Source organism: Geotrypetes seraphini, chromosome 2, assembly GCF_902459505.1.
Source record: "Geotrypetes seraphini chromosome 2, aGeoSer1.1, whole genome shotgun sequence".
In the NCBI taxonomy this organism is placed as follows: domain Eukaryota; kingdom Metazoa; phylum Chordata; class Amphibia; order Gymnophiona; family Dermophiidae; genus Geotrypetes; species Geotrypetes seraphini.
Window position 1 is genome coordinate 511,014,203 of NC_047085.1, and position 18,797 is coordinate 511,032,999.

Here is an 18,797-nt window from a genome sequence, read left to right on the forward strand (position 1 = left end):
ACAAGGAGCAGTGTAGGTTTGAACCCACAACCTCAGGGTGCTGAGGCTGGAGCTTTAACCACTGTGCCACACTCACCCCTTGTACTATTATTAGGGGGTGGGTCGGGGGTGGAGCTTGGGTGGGGGTACTCGCTTGGTATTTTGTTAGGCTTAGGGGGTACTTGGCTTGAAGAAGTTCAGAAACACTGAGCTAAACCATCCCAGCCCCCCCCCCCGCAACCAAACGGCCATATAGGGACACAGACTGTGCAAGTCTGCCCAGTAGTGTCCACCACTTTGACCGTCAGCTTTGAAATGCCAAAAAGTATATAAGTCCCCATTCCCTTGTTCTGTAGTATATGTGATTTATAAAATAACAATTGTACAGAATATAGTTTCTTTTTATACTTTAATACAAATAAGTTCAATATAAAATCAGACAGTTTGCAGGGACAGGGACACATTTCCCCCCTCCCAATCTTGGTTCTCCCTGACTTTAAGGTCTCCACTGTGCAGGATCCCAAGTTGGCAGCTGCAGCAGTGTTTATTTTTTTTTTTGGGGGGGGGAATCTCCTCCTCTTGGCAGGATGATCAATAAATTTGGGGAAAAGCCCGGGAGTTTGGGAGCGGGCCGGTGACGTCACAAGGCAGAGGGCGGAGCTTCGCGCCGAAGGCTGAGAGGCTAGCGTTTCTTCTGGCTCTGCCCCTTTCAGTGCTGATTGGTCATCATGGGCACGCCCCCTAGCACGGATAAGGGAGAAAGGGGGGAGGAGTTTCAGCCTCAACCGATGCTCCTTGCTCAGAATTTCCCCGGAGGAGAGAATGGGAGGAGTTTGAGCTTAAACGGATCTCCCTCAGCTCTGAACAAGCTCCGCCCCTTCCAAGAGGAGGCGGAGACTCCGCAATCCAGGTGTTTTCTAGGACAGTCAGTGGAGCTCCGCCCCCCTTTGTGACGTAATCGACATGTGGCCAGCAGCAAACTGAGTCGTCCATCTTTTCTCTCTCTCCATCCCAAGAACCCTGATCTAGAGGAAGAGCCCCAAATGGCCAAAGCCCAGAGGGAAATGGCTGCAGGAGCTTCAGCTCAGGTAGGAGCTCCCCCTCCCCCACTTTCCCTTCTCTCTCTTGCATCTGGAGGGAGAGGGGCAGAGTCTCCTAAGGAGGAGGGGGAGGGAAATGAGGGCAGATGAGAGATTGGGACTTGGAATGACGCAACCACACCCCAAGGGGGCAATGGAGGATTAAGGGGTCACAAGCTGCAGCCCTGGAATTCGATCCAACCCCTGGGTGCAGAGGGAGCAGCTCTACCCCTAGGCCACTCCTGAATGCATGGTCCATCCAGCCTGCCCGCAACAGTCACATTCATTCTTAACCTTCCAAAAATGTCATTGCCATTGTATGTCCCATGGCATGGGACGTACAGTACAAGTTTTCCGCAAACATCTGAAAACCTGGCTTTTCTCAAAAAAAATGTAAGCCTCTCTCCAACTTAGGAATCAAGAAAACTCTTATATCTGGCATCAAAAGTCCTCTAATATTCTTCACACTTCTACCTCTAACCCTCTGTTGTAGTTCCTTCCTATTTCTCCTACTGTAAACCGCGCCGAGCTCTACGAACGTGGAGATGATGCGGTATACAAACCTAAGGATTAGATTAAATTAGTACACCTTCTACCTATCATTTCTCCCATCTGTTTATTACCAAGTAGTTCGGAGTCTGAGTTGGATAATGATTCGGACTTTGACGCAGAAAATGTAGCGGGCAGTAGCGATAATTACGATTGGAACCAGCGTAACGTAAAATTTATTACGATAGGAAAAGGTTAAGGCAGTGTTGAAGCAACAATCCGGTATGTTGAGGGTTACCATATGGCTCCAGAAAAAGGAGTAGCTCTATGGAGCATTTATGAAGCTTATAACTTATCATATTCTTCAGTGCTCAGAGATGATTTAGTTTCAGACCCCAGGACTAGCCTGTGCTGATGAACGTCAGTAGATATCTCCTCTAATCATCGCACTGTATTTTTATTGTGAAAACTTTGGAAAATAAAGGTGTCAAACGCTGCATAAACTTATCTGAAGTATCTTTAAAGGTGTTTTAACTGATTTTGGGTTCTGATGCCTTTCACTGTTCTGCTTCCATATAACACCGTCTTTAGCATTCAACATACATAGCCTTCACAGGTGACCTGCAAGTTTTTGAAGAACTGAATCGTTAATCCAGTTCAGCACTTTGGGTCCTAACTTTAGCCCATCAAGTTTGTCCAAGAGCCTTCTATGAGGAACTGTGTCAAAGGCTTTGCTGAGATCTAAGTAAATTATATCTAGCATATGCCCTTGAACCACTTCTCCAGGTTCATTTGGCACGATTTACCTTTTGTAAAGCCATGTTGCCTCGGATCCTGTAACCCATTAGATTCAAGGAAGTACACTATCCTTTCTTTCAGCAACACTTCCATTATTTTTCCAATAACCGAAGTGAGGCTTACCGGCCTGTAGTTTCCTGCTTCATCTCTGCGACCACTTTTGTGAATAGGGACCACATCCGCTCTCCTCCAATCCCCAGAAACCACTCCCATCTCCAAAGATTTGTTGAACAAATCTTTAAATAGGACCTGCCAGAACCTCTCTGAGTTCCCTCAATATTCTGGGATGGATCCTGCCGGTCCCATCACTTTGTCCACCTTCAATTTTTCAAGATGTTCATAAACACTTTCTTCCGTGAACGGTACAGTATCTACTCCATTCTCGTGTGTAACTTTGTCAGATAATCTCGGTCCTTGTCCAGGATCTTCTTCCATGAACACAGAACAGAAGTATTTGTTTAACATGTTTGTTTTTTCCTCATCACTTTCCACATATCGATACATATCATCTTTTAATCTCGCAATTTAATTTTTCTTCTTCTTCCTTTCACTAATATATCTGAAAAAAATTTTATCTCCCTTTTTTACATTTTTAGCCATTTGCTCTTCCACTTGCGCTTTCGCCAGACATATCTCCCTCTTGGCTTCTTTCAGTTTCATCCGTTAGTCCTTTCTGTACTCCTCTTCTTGGGTATTTTTATATTTCACGAATGCCAGCTCTTTCGCCTTTATTTTCTCCGCCACTAGTTTGGAGAACCATATCGGCTTCCTTTTCTCTTGTTTTTATTTATTTTCTTCACATAAAGGTCCGTAGCCATTTTTATCGCTCCTTTCAGCTTAGACCACTGTCTTTCCACTTCTCTTATGTCCTCCCATCCTAATAGCTCTTTCTTCAGGTACTCTCCCATTGCATTAAAGTCCGTACATTTGAAATCTAGGACTTTAAGTATCGTGCGGCCGCTTGTTCTTCTTCCACACATCTTGGAATGAAGCTAAGAATTTGGCTCCTGCATAACAGCAGCTCTTTGGAGGATTTACAACATTCTCTAGCGGGAAACATTGAGCTGATTCTCTGGTCGCCTGTGTCAGGGCCAAAATATATTATGGGCCTAGAGAGCAGCATGGCATACTCTGGACAGCCAAGTGATGAACATATCCAGTTTTGAATATCAGACACTTACAGGAAGAAACTTCAAACAGATTGCCATGTTTATAGAAACACAGAAATGTAAACTCTAGCACTCAGTTAATCCAATTTGCAAATGAAGATGTTAACCAATATCTAATTCAGCTGGAAGAAGTTATCTAACAGCCTTAGTTGACTTCATTTAGTAAACTTTAGTTATATATTCACTGGTCCTCAGCGGGCCACCACACACTCAAATACATTCATAGTGAATGGCTTTACGCTCCCACTCGTCATTGGAACCAGCCCGGCCTTATATTAAATTTGACTTGCATTAATGATGGTAATATATAAATACTAAAAGTACTTAGCTTCTAGTAGAATGCTGTGCAGGGAGAATGTGTTCTAAATATCAACATGTTTCGCCCGTTAAACTCATAGGGCTTCATCAAGATATATACTCCCTAGAAATAGAAAACAAGAAACCTTAGTACCCATACTAACATATAAATAATGCCACCTTAATACAACTAAGTCATATCTATATGAAAAATATCGTAGTTCCCACTCTCACCTTTGAATAAACTTGCAGCCACCCTTTCACAAATGTGAAATGGCGGCCCGACTTGATGTCACATGTTTTATACGTTCCCGCCCCCGACGTCAACTCCCTTGCCATTACGGGAAGATGACGTCAGACGCTGGGAGCGATGCTATGATTATCAAAACTTAAGGATAAAGGTAACCATAAAAGATGGCAGGGGGACCACCCCCATACACACACTCAACCCTCAAAGCAGCGATGTCCATTCCAGCTCCGTGTTTAGCCCAGTAGGGATAACGGTATTTAATCGATAAATCCACCGTTGCTCTAACATATTCAATCTCCTTTCCCAATCCCCCTCCTGTTGGGTGGCATCCATACTATCAATAACCCTCCACCGTAATTGTTGGACCCCATGGCCCTTATCCAAACAATGTTGAACAATGGGGGCTTGAACGGCAGCAGTGTTGATCCGCGATTTATGCTCGTTGAGGCGGATGTTAATCGCCCTCTTAGTACGACCCACGTACACTAGGTTACAGGGGCATACAATAATATATATAACCCGCATGGTCTTGCAATTAGTGTTAACCCTGGATTTAACCATATCCCCCGACTGCGGATCCATCCACTGAGAACCCTCCAACGTGAGATCACACCACTGACAAGATTGGCAACGTTCATGGCCCCTTACCGCGCTGGGATCTACCTTTTTCCCACCCACTTTCCTAAGGGCCTGACCAATGGTCCTACCCCTACGGTAGGAAAAAAGGGGGAGCTCTGCAAACCCCTCGTGGAGGTTAAGGATGGGCCAAAATTGTTTGATTATGGAAATTAAGACCCCTGAAGCCTTTGAATAGGGCAAAACACAGACAAGCCGGTCCTCCTCACTATCACCGCTTTGGTCTTTATCTAAAAGTAAAAGATCCCTCCGGGCATAGCGCGCTCTGAGATACGCTTGTCTCGTGGAGCTTTTAGGATAGCCCCTGTCCAAAAATCTAGTTTCTAAATCCTTGGCCACTCTTTTGAATTCACATACTGTGGAGCATACTCGCCGTACCCTCAAATATTGACTTATAGGAAGGCTGTGTCTCAGATGATAAGGATGGAAACTATTGAAATGAAGTAATGTATTACGAGCCACAGCCTTCCTATACAGTGTGGTGTGAAACCCTGTATGATCCATATTGATGAGAATATCCAAAAATTCAATGCTGGTAGTACTGGTATGGGCCACGATTTGTAAATTCGGATTTATAGTGTTAATCCAGGATAGAAACCTGTTAAGGTCCCCTTCAGAACCTGTCCATAAAACAAATATGTCGTCTAAGAATCTTTTCCAGACTAAAATGGAACTAAAAAATTCTGAAGGGTAAATTTCATCTGTTTCGAATTTGCCCATATAGAGAGTGGCTATGGAGGGGGCCACCGTGGCACCCATAGCCACCCCCTCTATCTGTTGGTAAAAAGTGCCATTGAATTCAAAAAAACTTTCCTTCAAAACCCACTCAGCTAGTTTAAGCAAAAAAGAGTTAGGTATTCTCAAATGATCTGTCCTATTAACCAATACCTCCCCAATAATGGAAAGAGCTTCATTCTGGGGGATCTTGGTATACAGGGATACCACATCCAGAGTCACTAAAATAGACATATTAGGGGGGTTTATAGCTTGAATAACCCTGAGAAAATGGGAAGAATCCCTCAAGTATGACTTCACTTTAGTGGCTTCGACCCTTAGAAAAACGTCTAGAAATTTGGAGAGTGGCTCCAACAAACTTTCCTTAGTATTAACTATAGGCCTCCCTGGGGGTGTATTCAAGTTTTTATGAATTTTTGGTACAAAGTGAATACCAGGAGTCCGAGGATACTTTTCTATGAGAAACTGATATTCCTTAAAAGTCACATGGCCCAATTCATAATGTTGAGTAATAAACGAAAAGATCTCTTTCATTAATGGGCCAGTGGGGTTCTCTGGCAATACTTTGTAAGCTGTTAAATCCTGTAATTGCTTCTTAGCTTCCTCCTGATATGCTTGGACATCCTGGATCACTATGGCACCCCCTTTGTCAGCTTGGGTGATTACAATATTGTCCATATCTCTAAGCTGACCAAGGGCCTGATGTTGTTTGAAGGAAAGATTGTAGTGAATATTGCGGGACTTCGAAGATTTTTCAAACTTGGTTATCCCATCTAGTACTAGATCTTTAAATGTACTCAGTATTGGGTCCATTTGCCCCGGAGGAATCCATCTCGACTCCTTCCTCACAATGGAGAGATCTTCCTGTTTCGGGATATCTGTCTGGGATTGAAAAAATATCTTTATATGTAACTTCCTTATGAATTTATGAAAAGCAATCTTCAAAAGGAAGAAGTCCGGTCTCTCCTGGATCACATACCCCAATCCATACTGTAGCACTGTCAGTTGGTCAGAAGTTAAGACCAAAGAGGACGATATATTAATGACAAGCGGCATTATTTCATCCTTACTGCTCTGCCTCGTGCTTGGCCCCGCCCCCGATTCCTGCTCTTGACATTTGGAGGTCTTGTTGGTAATTGTTGGGCCTCTTCCCCCGATGTCTTTGTGACTGAGGACTCCCCAGAGTCACCACTTTGAACATCTGACTCATCCGAAGATGCTTCAAATGCTACCTTTTTCTTCGCTTGTACCGGGGTATTTCTTCTATTCCAGGTATATACCCTTCCAGCCGTATAATCCCTCTCATCCCGTTTCCATTTCTTAATTTTTGTTTGTTTGATGGATTCACGTAACTCTCGTAACGAGGCCTCTAACTCCTTATGCTTGTTATCATATTCTTCTTTCTCCATTTTATTCCGGAGTTCCTGCTCGATATCCACACTTTTAACTTTCAAATCTTGCTCAATGGTTGTAGATGTTTCAACAAGTAGTATCATCAAGTCACGGGAGCACCTGTTTAGAATGGCTATCCATTTGTCCATAAAGGACTTATCCATACCCATCAGCATTGGTTCCTTGAGAATGCGTAATCCTCGGGGTATCATAGCCTTCTTGAGGTATTGAACCAGGGTGCTCCCGTGTAGCTCCGCCCGGATCAATCTTTTCTGGGTAAATTCCCATTCCTGGGAGGCCTATAGTTAATACTAAGGAAAGTTTGTTGGAGCCACTCTCCAAATTTCTAGACGTTTTTCTAAGGGTCGAAGCCACTAAAGTGAAGTCATACTTGAGGGATTCTTCCCATTTTCTCAGGGTTATTCAAGCCATAAACCCCCCTAATATGTCTATTTTAGTGACTCTGGATGTGGTATCCCTGTATACCAAGATCCCCCAGAATGAAGCTCTTTCCATTATTGGGGAGGTATTGGTTAATAGGACAGATCATTTGAGAATACCTAACTCTTTTTTGCTTAAACTAGCTGAGTGGGTTTTGAAGGAAAGTTTTTTTGAATTCAATGGCACTTTTTACCAACAGATAGAGGGGGTGGCTATGGGTGCCACGGTGGCCCCCTCCATAGCCACTCTCTATATGGGCAAATTCGAAACAGATGAAATTTACCCTTCAGAATTTTTTAGTTCCATTTTAGTCTGGAAAAGATTCTTAGACGACATATTTGTTTTATGGACAGGTTCTGAAGGGGACCTTAACAGGTTTCTATCCTGGATTAACACTATAAATCCGAATTTACAATTCGTGGCCCATACCAGTACTACCAGCATTGAATTTTTGGATATTCTCATCAATATGGATCATACAGGGTTTCACACCACACTGTATAGGAAGGCTGTGGCTCGTAATACATTACTTCATTTCAATAGTTTCCATCCTTATCATCTGAGACACAGCCTTCCTATAAGTCAATATTTGAGGGTACGGCGAGTATGCTCCACAGTATGTGAATTCAAAAGAGTGGCCAAGGATTTAGAAACTAGATTTTTGGACAGGGGCTATCCTAAAAGCTCCACGAGACAAGCTTATCTCAGAGCGCGCTATGCCCGGAGGGATCTTTTACTTTTAGATAAAGACCAAAGCGGTGATAGTGAGGAGGACCGGCTTGTCTGTGTTTTGCCCTATTCAAAGGCTTCAGGGGTCTTAATTTCCATAATCAAACAATTTTGGCCCATCCTTAACCTCCATGAGGGGTTTGCAGAGCTCCCCCTTTTTTCCTACCGTAGGGGTAGGACCATTGGTCAGGCCCTTAGGAAAGTGGGTGGGAAAAAGGTAGATCCCAGCGCGGTAAGGGGCCATGAACGTTGCCAATCTTGTCAGTGGTGTGATCTCACGTTGGAGGGTTCTCAGTGGATGGATCCGCAGTCGGGGTATATGGTTAAATCCAGGGTTAACACTAATTGCAAGACCATGCGGGTTATATATATTATTGTATGCCCCTGTAACCTAGTGTACGTGGGTCGTACTAAGAGGGCGATTAACATCCGCCTCAACGAGCATAAATCGCGGATCAACACTGCTGCCGTTCAAGCCCCCATTGTTCAACATTGTTTGGATAAGGGCCATGGGGTCCAACAATTACTGTGGAGGGTTATTGATAGTATGGATGCCACCCAACAGGAGGGGGATTGGGAAAGAAGATTGAATATGTTAGAGCAACGGTGGATTTATCGATTAAATACCGTTATCCCTACTGGGCTAAACACGGAGCTGGAATGGACATCGCTGCTTTGAGGGTTGAGTGTGTGTATGGGGGTGGTCCCCCTGCCATCTTTTATGGTTACCTTTATCCTTAAGTTTTGATAATCATAGCATCGCTCCCAGCGTCTGACGTCATCTTCCCGTAATGGCAAGGGAGTTGACGTCGGGGGCGGGAACGTATAAAACATGTGACATCAAGTCGGGCCGCCATTTCACATTTGTGCAAGGGTGGCTGCAAGTTTATTCAAAGGTGAGAGTGGGAACTACGATATTTTTCATATAGATATGACTTAGTTGTATTAAGGTAGCATTATTTATATGTTAGTATGGGTACTAAGGTTTCTTGTTTTCTATTTCTAGGGAGTATATATCTTGATGAAGCCCTATGAGTTTAACGGGCGAAACATGTTGATATTTAGAACACATTCTCCCTGCACAGCATTCTACTAGAAGCTAAGTACTTTTAGTATTTATATATTACCATCATTAATGCAAGTCAAATTTAATATAAGGCCGGGCTGGTTCCAATGACGAGTGGGAGCGTAAAGCCATTCACTATGAATGTATTTGAGTGTGTGGTGGCCCGCTGAGGACCAGTGAATATATAACTAAAGTTTACTAAATGAAGTCAACTAAGGCTGTTAGATAACTTCTTCCAGCTGAATTAGATATAGAAACACAGAAGCATAATTATTATTATTATTATTATTTTATTTCTTATATACCGCCAAAGCCGTAGTAGTTCGAGGCGGTTTACAATAAAGAAGGGCTGGACAATCAGCGGATAGTTACAAACAGTGAATACAGATACGCGAATAGTTACTATCAGTGAATACAGATACAACAAAGAATCAGCGAATACGGTTTACAACAGAGAAGGGCAGGTCAATCAGCAGGATGTTACAGTCAGCGAATACAGATACAATAAATATGCGTGTGCGGGAGAACGGGCGAAATAGGGACAAAAGTGGGTGGGCAGTGCGGAGGGTAGGGAAAGAGAACTTGGGGAGCAGGGGAGGGAGGGAGGGAGGGCTAGGTTGTAGTTCGGTTGAATAGGCTAGTTTTTAATAATTTCCTGAAGTTTAGGTAGGATGAGGAGTGCGAGATAATTCTGCTTAGCCAGTCATTTAGATGACCTGCTTGGAAGGCAAGTGTTCTGTTTAGGTGACTTTTGTATCGGCAGGCCTTTAGAGTTGGGTGGCTGAAGAGGTGGGCTCTGCGGGTGGGTCTGGAAGGGCAGTTTAAGGAGAAATGGGGAACCAGAAATAATGAGGCCAAACCAAGAATGGATTTGAAACAGATACAGGCAAACTTGAATTGGATTCTTGCTACCATGGGTAGCCAGTGGAGTTTTTGGTAGTAGGGGGATATGTGTTCCCATTTTTTCAGCCCAAAGATCAGTCGGATTGCTGAGTTTTGGATGATGCGGAGCCTTTGAATGTTTTTTTTGAAGGACCCCAGGTAGATAATGTTGCAGTAGTCGAGTAGGCTTAGGATGTATGACTGTACCAGTAGTCGAAAAGAGCTTGCATCGAAGTACTTTCTGATGGTTCTCAGTTTCCATAAGGCGGAGAAGTCTTTTCTGACCAGTAAGTCAGTGTGAGATTCAAGGGTGAGGTTGCGGTCAAGTGTCACTCCCAGAATTTTTAAGGAATCTGTGATAGGAAAGACATGACCATTTAAGGAGATTGTAGCATCTTTGATTTTGTCATTTGGACTTGCCAGGAAGAATTTGGTTTTTTCAGAGTTGAGTTTTAATTTGAAATCGGTCATCCACAGATCAATTTGTTTTAGGGTGGATGCCAGGTGGTTTGTTGTCTCCAGAGATATGGAGGATAGGGGAAAAACTAAGGTGATGTTGTCAGTGTAGATGTAGAACTTGATTTTCAAGCTTTGTAATAGGTTTCCAAGTGCGGCCATATAGATGTTGAAAAGTGCGGGAGACAGGGGGGAGCCTTGTGGGACTCCACATGCGTTTACCCAGCTGAAGGAAAGTGTATTGGCTTTGTAAACTTGGTATGATCGTTTACATAGGAAACCCCGGAACCATTTTAAGACATTGCCCGAGATGCCGATTGACTCCAAGCAGTTTAAAAGGATGGTATGATCAACTAATGTAAAGGCACTACTTAAATCAAGCTGAAGGACTAGTGCACTTGTGCCCTGGTTAAACAGATGATGGAGGGAATCTAGTAGAGAGGCAGATAAAGGCCAAATGGCCCATCCAATCTGCCCATTCACAGCATCCATGATTTCCTCCTTTCCCTCAGGGATCCCATATGCCTGTCCCACACTTTGTTTTTTGTCTGTTTGATTTATTGTGTCTGTTCTCTTATGAACCACCAAGAACTTTGGATAGTACGTTATAGAAATAAATAAATATCTGACCCTTCCCCTGGAATTGGCTGGTGTTGAACCAGGTCATTCCTCTTTCCTTCTGTGAGGACTAAGATTCCAAATATGACTCTTAATTAGCATTCCAAGCTCTCTGAGGAAAGGACCACCTTGAGCACAGCTGAGGTTCAGGGAAAGTTTTGTTGTGGAAATCATAACATTGCAGGAGATTTAACGAACGCAATTTCTGGTTTTACTGTAGGCAAAAAGCTAACTTGACTACAAAGCATATTTCTTAGAAAGAGCATAAATTTCCACTACTATGTCACTCGGACTGGTTTCGGCATAAAACAAAATAGATTCCTATCGAAGCCCAAAGCCAAGAATAAATATAAGTGAATCACAGCTTTATACATTGTTTTGTAGACAGCTCTCGTGGAGGTGAGAAGGAACGTCAGTCTTCACCGACACATTTTCAAGATATCAGGGACGGTTTATTTATATGACCTTACATGGCTCAGTTGGTATTCAAGGAGCAACTTTTAGAGCAGTTAAAGTAAAGTAGAGGCAAAAGCTCAGCTGAAGAAACCCAAATGAAAAACAAGTGAAGTAAAGCCTCTGAAATCAAGTGAGCCCACAGCCAGGTGAGGAGAAATGACTGCTGGGGAGAAGACCTGTTTATTTCTTTGGAATTTCTTCATGGGAAACTTGTTTCTTCAAGGTCACGTTTGCATTGCCTGTGAGACCATCTGGTTTATGATCATAGAACAATGTCTCTTTCACAGTAGCATTCTCAAGTCTCAATGACGTTAGCACAAAATGAAGAGGAAGATAATGGGCATCTCTGAGACCTGGTGGAAGGAGGACAATCATTGTGCCACTATTATCAGGGTACAAATTATATCCCAATGAAAAGAGTGGATTAAATTGAAGAGGAGAGGGGTTGTGCTATGTCTTAAAGAGGGAATTGAGTCAAACAAAATTAACTTTCTGCATGAAACAGAGAGCAGCGTAGAATCCTTATGGATAGAAACCCCATGTTTGAAGGGAAGGAGTATACTAGTAGGGTTGTACGAACAGACGATGTAGAAATGTTTACAGAGATTAGGAAAGCTGACAGACTGGGCAACAGTATAATAATGGGTGAGTTCAATTACCCTTAAAAACAGAAAAATATGGACGGGGCAGAGCAATCACCTGAAACCACTTTATATACTACACAATCTATTCTCTTCTGTAGAGGGCAAGAAACCCACTGTCAAAAACGTAAGTGGAGAAAAAAGATTTCCATACTACAAGTGCACCTCTACTACTTAAGCGGAAGCTTAATAAAATAGCGGGCAACTGATAATCACTGTTCCAGTGCAATAGGTGAGACATTCTAGACAGTAGGGTTACTTCCCTTTAACCGCATGGCTGCAGAAGGAATCTACTCCGGATTTTTCACTCTTCTTCTGGACTATTTCACTGAACAGTCTGGGGAATTTCTAACTTATCCCAGGACAAGCAGGCATGATATTCTCACATGTGGGTGACGTCATCTATGGAGCCCCGATGCGGACAGCTTTTTCAAGCAAACTTGATTGAAGATTTAAAGTTTGCTCTGCTGCTCCACGCATGCGTGCCTTCCTGCTCCACTTCCTGCGCATCTCCCCCTCGTGGTCTCCAGTTCAAATTTTTCCGCCGAGCCTAGAAGACGTGTTTTTTAGGCTCTGCCCCAACTGCCTTCTAGCACCGCGATTTTTTCTTGTTTTAGTGATTTAGTCGCTGTGCGCGTTTTTTATTAAATTTTTTATCTGTTCCTGCTTCTTTTTGACCGACCCGGAGGCTTCCGGGTCGCCGCGGCCGCGTGGCTCCTTGGGCCTCGGCCAGTTTCGTTTTTCTATGTCCCGGCCTTTGACCGGCTTTAAAAAGTGCACCCGGTGCGAGCGGCTTCTTTCCATCACAGACCCGCATCGCCGGTGCATCCTCTGCCTGGGGGCCGCCCATCCAACCGACTCCTGCCCCCAGTGCGCTACTTTTCAGAACTGGGCCCTTCGTCGAAGAAAAGCCCGCATGGCGGACCTTTTCACCGCCGACCAACCCTCTACCTCGGCCTCGAGGTTGGCCCCGGCCTTGACCTCAGCCCCGAATACCTCGGCACCACCTCAAGACTCGACCCCGAAGACCTCGGGACAGCAAAAAGCCTCGGCCCCGGGTAAGTCTCCTCTTCCTTCTTCAGGTTCCGCACCAGCGAAGAAGCCAGCCTCAAGGACACCGGTGACGCATGGTGGAAGCCCCATGCTTTCAGCCCCGGTGAAGCCTTCTAAGCCTTTGGGCCGTGCCTCCACCACACGGGAATACTCTGATACGAGTTCGCCCCCGGTGGAGTGCACCGAGGCATCGGACATGCCCTCGATGCTGTCTGTGCCCGTTTTCCAGGACCTGCTCCGGGCGATGATCTCGTCGGAGCTGTCCGCTGCACTTGCCCATCTACAAGAGGCCCCGACCTCGACCTCACGTGCGCCAGACCAGCCTGAGCCTCGCGTCGAGCCCCCTCGGGGCAAAGTGCGCCAGCTTCGCCGCATTCCATCCTCCTCAGATTCCTCCCCGAGGCGCCCGAGACGCTCCCCCTCCTCGGACCGCTGCGGGGCAAAGCGTCGCGCTAAAACGACCGAAACCTCAAACCGCCATACCTCTAAGAAGGCCCGGAGTTCTCCCACACTACGAGGCCGTTCACCGACGCCCCGTACAGGACCGCTGAAGGTGACTGAGTTATCACTCTCCAACCCTCACATCCTCCTAACTCCCCCTCGGACCGGGGCTCCGAGCCGAGGTCCCAGGTTTTCGCCGAGGGAGTCCGGGTTGAGGTCACCGATTCGTCATCGATCGGTACTCCATACCCCGGCATCGTCTCAGAGGGGCTCCTCGAGACGACGTAGGTCCTCGACCCCGGAACACTGCCACAGTGTTTCCCCGGTCTCGGAGCACGGGTCAGAGCATGAACCTCGATACTCGAGGGAAGCCTCCCCATCCTTCTCCGCCCGACGGAGGTCTCGTTCACCGTCCCCGCACGGGGCCCCGGGAACGTCTCGCCCCTCCTTCACTCGCTTTGTCCAGGACATGGGCCACGCTCTGGACTTAGACCTCCAGTCCGACTCAAGATACTCTAAAGAGTACCTGGCGGAACTAGATCTACCGTCGCCGCCCAGAGAGTCCCTTTGCTTACCGCCCAATCAGGTACTCCAACAGGCTTTCTTCAGGAATCTGGAGACCCCCTATATGGTAACAGCTGTCCCCTCCAAAATGGAGTCTAAGTACCGTACAGTACCATACCCAGGTTTTGAGCAACCACAGCTCTCCCACCAGTCGCTGTTGGTAGAATCTTCCCTGAAAAAGGCCCACCCCTCCCGGGTCTCAGCGGCGGTCCCCTCAGGTCGAGAGGGCCGAACCCTGGACAAGTTCGGCAGAAGACTGTACCAGAACTCTATGATGGCCTCTAGGGTACAAAGTTACACTTTCACCTTCACGTCCTACTTGAAACATCTCATTGGACTGTTGGGAGCCTTTGCGACCGACCTGCCGGCCTCACGCCAAGGAGCCTTTAACCTGCTCCTGGAGGTCTTCTCCAACCTACGCCTCCATTTATTTCACGCGGCCTATGATGGCTTCGAACTTTCCTCCAGAGTGGCAGCCTTCGCTATCGCCATGCGCCGCCTAGCCTGGTTACGCCTCGTCGACATGGACCCCAACTTACAGGACCGGTTGGCTAACCTCCCCTGCGTGGGCAAAGAACTTTTTGATGACACTATCGAGGCAGCTACGAAACGCCTTTCAGAGCACGAACGCCCGTTTGCCTCCCTCGTTCGGCAAAAACCAAAACCGCCAACGTCCAGGCCATTCAGGGCCCCTCCTCGCCGCTACCCTCAAAAGTCCACCCCTGCCTTCTCACGGCCTCCACCCAGACGCCCGCAAGCTCACCATCGGGCTCCGCCCAAGTCCCAACCGCCTGCGACCGCCAAACCATCCCCGTCCTTTTGACGGGATAAGCGGATGGGGGCTGGCCCCCTCCGCCACAGCCCCAGGCCTCCTTCCCATCGGGGGACGCCTCAGAGCCTTCTACCCGCGCTGGGAACAAGTCACGTCGGACGCATGGGTCCTTGGCGTGATCTCATCAGGATACTCTCTCAACTTTCGGGAAAATCCTCCAGACAATCCTCCAAGAGCGTGCCCTCCCAACCGAACTCAGTTACCCCTCCTTCTCTCAGAAGCTCGAGAACTGCTTCGCCTACGGGCAGTGGAGGTGGTTCCCCCCGACCAACGGGGGAAAGGGTTCTACTCCCGTTACTTCCTGGTACCAAAGAAGACGGGAGACCTGCGCCCAATTCTAGACTTGAGGCGACTCAACAAATTCCTGGTGCGGGAAAAGTTCCGGATGCTTTCCCTACCGATTCTCTACCCTCTCATCGACGAGGGCGATTGGCTCTGCTCCCTCGATCTGAAGGAATCCTACACACATGTTCCAGTGCACCCCGTTCACCGCAAGTACCTGCACTTCCAGGTGGGGGACCTGCACCTACAATACCGAGTCCTCCCCTTTGGCCTGGCGTCGTCACCCCGAGTCTTCACGAAGTGCCTCGTGGTGGTTGCAGCTGCCTTGCGCGCGCAGGGCCTCAAGGTATTCCCCTACCTAGACGACTGGCTGATCAAAGCCCCGTCCAGAGAGGGGGTTATCTCAGCGACCCGACAGACTATTATTTACCTTCAAGGTCTGGGGTTCGAGGTAAACTTCCCAAAATCCCAACTGCGCCCCTCTCAGTCCTTACAGTTCATCGGGGCCGTGCTGGATTCGGTTCGCCTCCGCTCCTTCCTTCCCCCTCCACATCAAGAGGCGTTAGTAAGTCTGAGCCGAAGGATTTCGCTGCTGACCTCGGTATCAGCTCGGCAGATGATGACTCTTCTGGGCCACATGGCCTCTACCGTCCACGTCATACCCTTCGCCCGCCTCCACCTGAGGATTCCTCAATGGACCCTGGCCTCCCAATGGCGTCAGGACCGGGACCCAATCGACCATCCCGTAACAGTGACTCCTTCCTTGCAACGATCGCTCCTCTGGTGGGCCTACTCTTCAAATCTATCCAAAGGTTTACTTTTTCTCGCCCCTCCACACAGCAAAGTACTCACCACGGATTCATCGGAGTACGCTTGGGGAGCTCACCTGGATGGCCTACGCACTCAGGGGATGTGGTCAACAGAGGACCGCCGCTGCCACATCAACGTGCTGAAGCTTCGGGCCATCTATCTCGCCGCTGTGGCTTTTCAACATCTGCTCCACAACCGGGTGGTTCTCGTCCGAACCGACAACCAGGTAGCAATGTACTACGTAAACAAGCAAGGGGGAACGGGGTCTCGGGCCCTCTGTCAGGAAGCCCTGCGTCTCTGGAAGTGGGCGATCTCCAACAACATCTTCCTTCGATCAGTGTACATACAAGGAGAGCGAAACTGCCTGGCAGACAGACTCAGCCACCTTCTCCAGCCACACGAGTGGTCGCTGCACGCTTAAACCTTACGACAGGTGTTCGAGAAGTGGGGGACTCCTCAGATAGATCTGTTCGCCTCCCTCCTCAACCACAAACTCCCTCAATTCTGCTCCCGGATATACTCCCCGGACCGCCTCGAGGCCGACGCCTTCCTCCTAGATTGGGAGGGAAGGTTTCTATACGCGTTTCCGCCTTTTCCTCTGATTCTGCGGATGCTGGTCCATCTCAAACCAGTGCGAGCCACCATGATCTTGATTGCTCCTCGGTGGCCACGCCAGCCTTGGTTTTCCCTTCTACTTCAACTCAGTACCAGAGATCCACTGCCTCTGCCTCTGTTTCCCTCTCTGCTATCGCAGAGCCAGGGTTCGCTGTTGCATCCAAATCTTCAATCTCTTCATCTGAATGCTTGGTTTCTCTCCCCCTGACTTCTCTCCCTGTGTCGCAATCAGTCAAGGAAATACTGGAAGCCTCGAGGAAGGCCTCGACTAGAACCTGCTATTTCCAGAAGTGGACCAGATTCTCGTCCTGGTGCTCCTCGCATGACCAGGACCCGGTGTCGGTCCCGGTCCCCTTGGTCCTGGAGTATTTGCTCCATCTTTTTCACTCCGGCCTGAAGACCAACTCCATTCGGGTACATCTTAGTGCAATTGCTGCCTTCCATCAACCCCTGGAAGGAAAAGCCCTTTCACTCCATCCCTTAGTTTCTCGTTTCATGAAAGGTCTTTTGAATGTCCACCCCCCTCTCAAACCTCCCCCGGTGGTTTGGGATCTTAATGTGGTCTTGGCTCAACTCATGAAACCCCCTTTTGAGCCATTAGACAAATGCCATCTGAAATTCCTTACTTGGAAGGTGATCTTCTGCTCGCACTCACTTCCGCTCGGCGAGTCAGCGAGCTACAGGCACTGGTGGCGGACCCACCTTTCACGGTATTCCATCATGACAAGGTGGTCCTCAGCACTAACCCTAAGTTCTTGCCTAAAGTGGTGTCTGATTTTCATCTCAACCAGTCCATCGTCTTGCCAGTATTTTTCCCCAAGCCCCACTCTCACCCCGGAGAGACGGCGCTACACACGCTTGACTGTAAGAGAACGCTGGCCTTTTACCTCCACCGCACTCAGTCTCATCGGACAGCCCCACAATTGTTTTTGTCCTTCGACCCTAATCGGCTAGGTCACCCAGTTTCCAAGCGCACCTTGTCCAACTGGTTGGCTGCTTGTATTTCTTTTTGCTACGCTCAGGCTGGTCTCGCGCTGCATGGTCGAGTAATGGGACATAAAGTCCGAGCGATGGCAGCCTCAAAATCTCACCCGTCCCCACGAGATATCCCCTCCGTTCCTGCCCGTCCCTATAAACTTCAGAAATAGTTATTTTATTTAATTATGCTACTGAATTAAAGGATCTGGTAGAGACCCATTTACAAATAAGCAAAGACACTTTATTAATTTGGAAATATTAATTGGGAAGAATACATACTTTGTTTCTACCAGAGCCTCTAATGTAAATATAAAATAGAAATACTCAACTGATGAGGACCCCCAAGTTTTCAGCTGAGGACTTCCTTTGCAGTTGGCCGGGGGTCCCTTTTGCCAAGCTTGGCAGGCAGCAGTAGTGTCCGAGTCACAGATGCTAGCATCTCAGTGGCTTATGGATGCTGCCAGCAAATGCTGCGCTTTGTGGAGGGGAATTCTGGCTGTCTCTAGAAGAGGTCATCTGCTGGCGGTGCTTGGGGATCCCCACCAGTCACAGCAAGGGTCAGCAAGTACTTCAACACTGTAGAAATAAAACCAAAAATGCATTTCCTTTTCTTTTGAACACAAAACAAAGACATCTGCTATATACATTTCCCAAAGCTAACAAATTTTAGTCAATAAATTCCGTTTTTTACCTTTGTTGTTTGGAAACTTATTTTTCCATCAAGTTGGTCCCAGTTTCTTTTTTCCGCTTTCCCATCTTCTGTAAATTCTTCTGTAGCTGTCCATTGGTTCCTCTTACCATGGTCCAGCATTTATCCATTTCTCATCTTTCGTGCCTGCCCACCAGCCCCATGCTCAACATTTCTCTTTATGTTCTATCACCCCTCTCCAGCACCATGCCACATCTCTCCCTACATTCCCTTCACCACTATGTTCAACATTCTTCCCTCTTTCATCCTTTTCAGTCTGTCCCACTGTTCCCTTTCCACCACATTTCTCACTCTCATCTTTCTCTTCCCTATCATTTGTACCTCACTACCTCCCTATGACCAAAAATTCTCCTCTTTCTTCCATTCCCTGTGTGTACACAACCATCTCTCTTTCCCACTC

At 47.1% G+C, this 18,797-nt stretch overlaps 1 protein-coding gene across 1 annotated transcript in view; it reads left to right on the plus strand.

The window, feature by feature from the left end:
* Positions 1-789: 789 nt before the first annotated feature.
* LOC117355233 (zinc finger protein 271-like) overlaps positions 790-18,797 on the plus strand; it is a 906,970-nt gene continuing 888,962 nt past the window's right edge. The window contains exon 1 of the mRNA XM_033933505.1: positions 790-1,067. Coding sequence (XP_033789396.1) covers positions 1,023-1,067 — 45 coding nt within the window. The 5' untranslated portion in view covers positions 790-1,022. The remainder of the gene's footprint in view (positions 1,068-18,797) is intronic.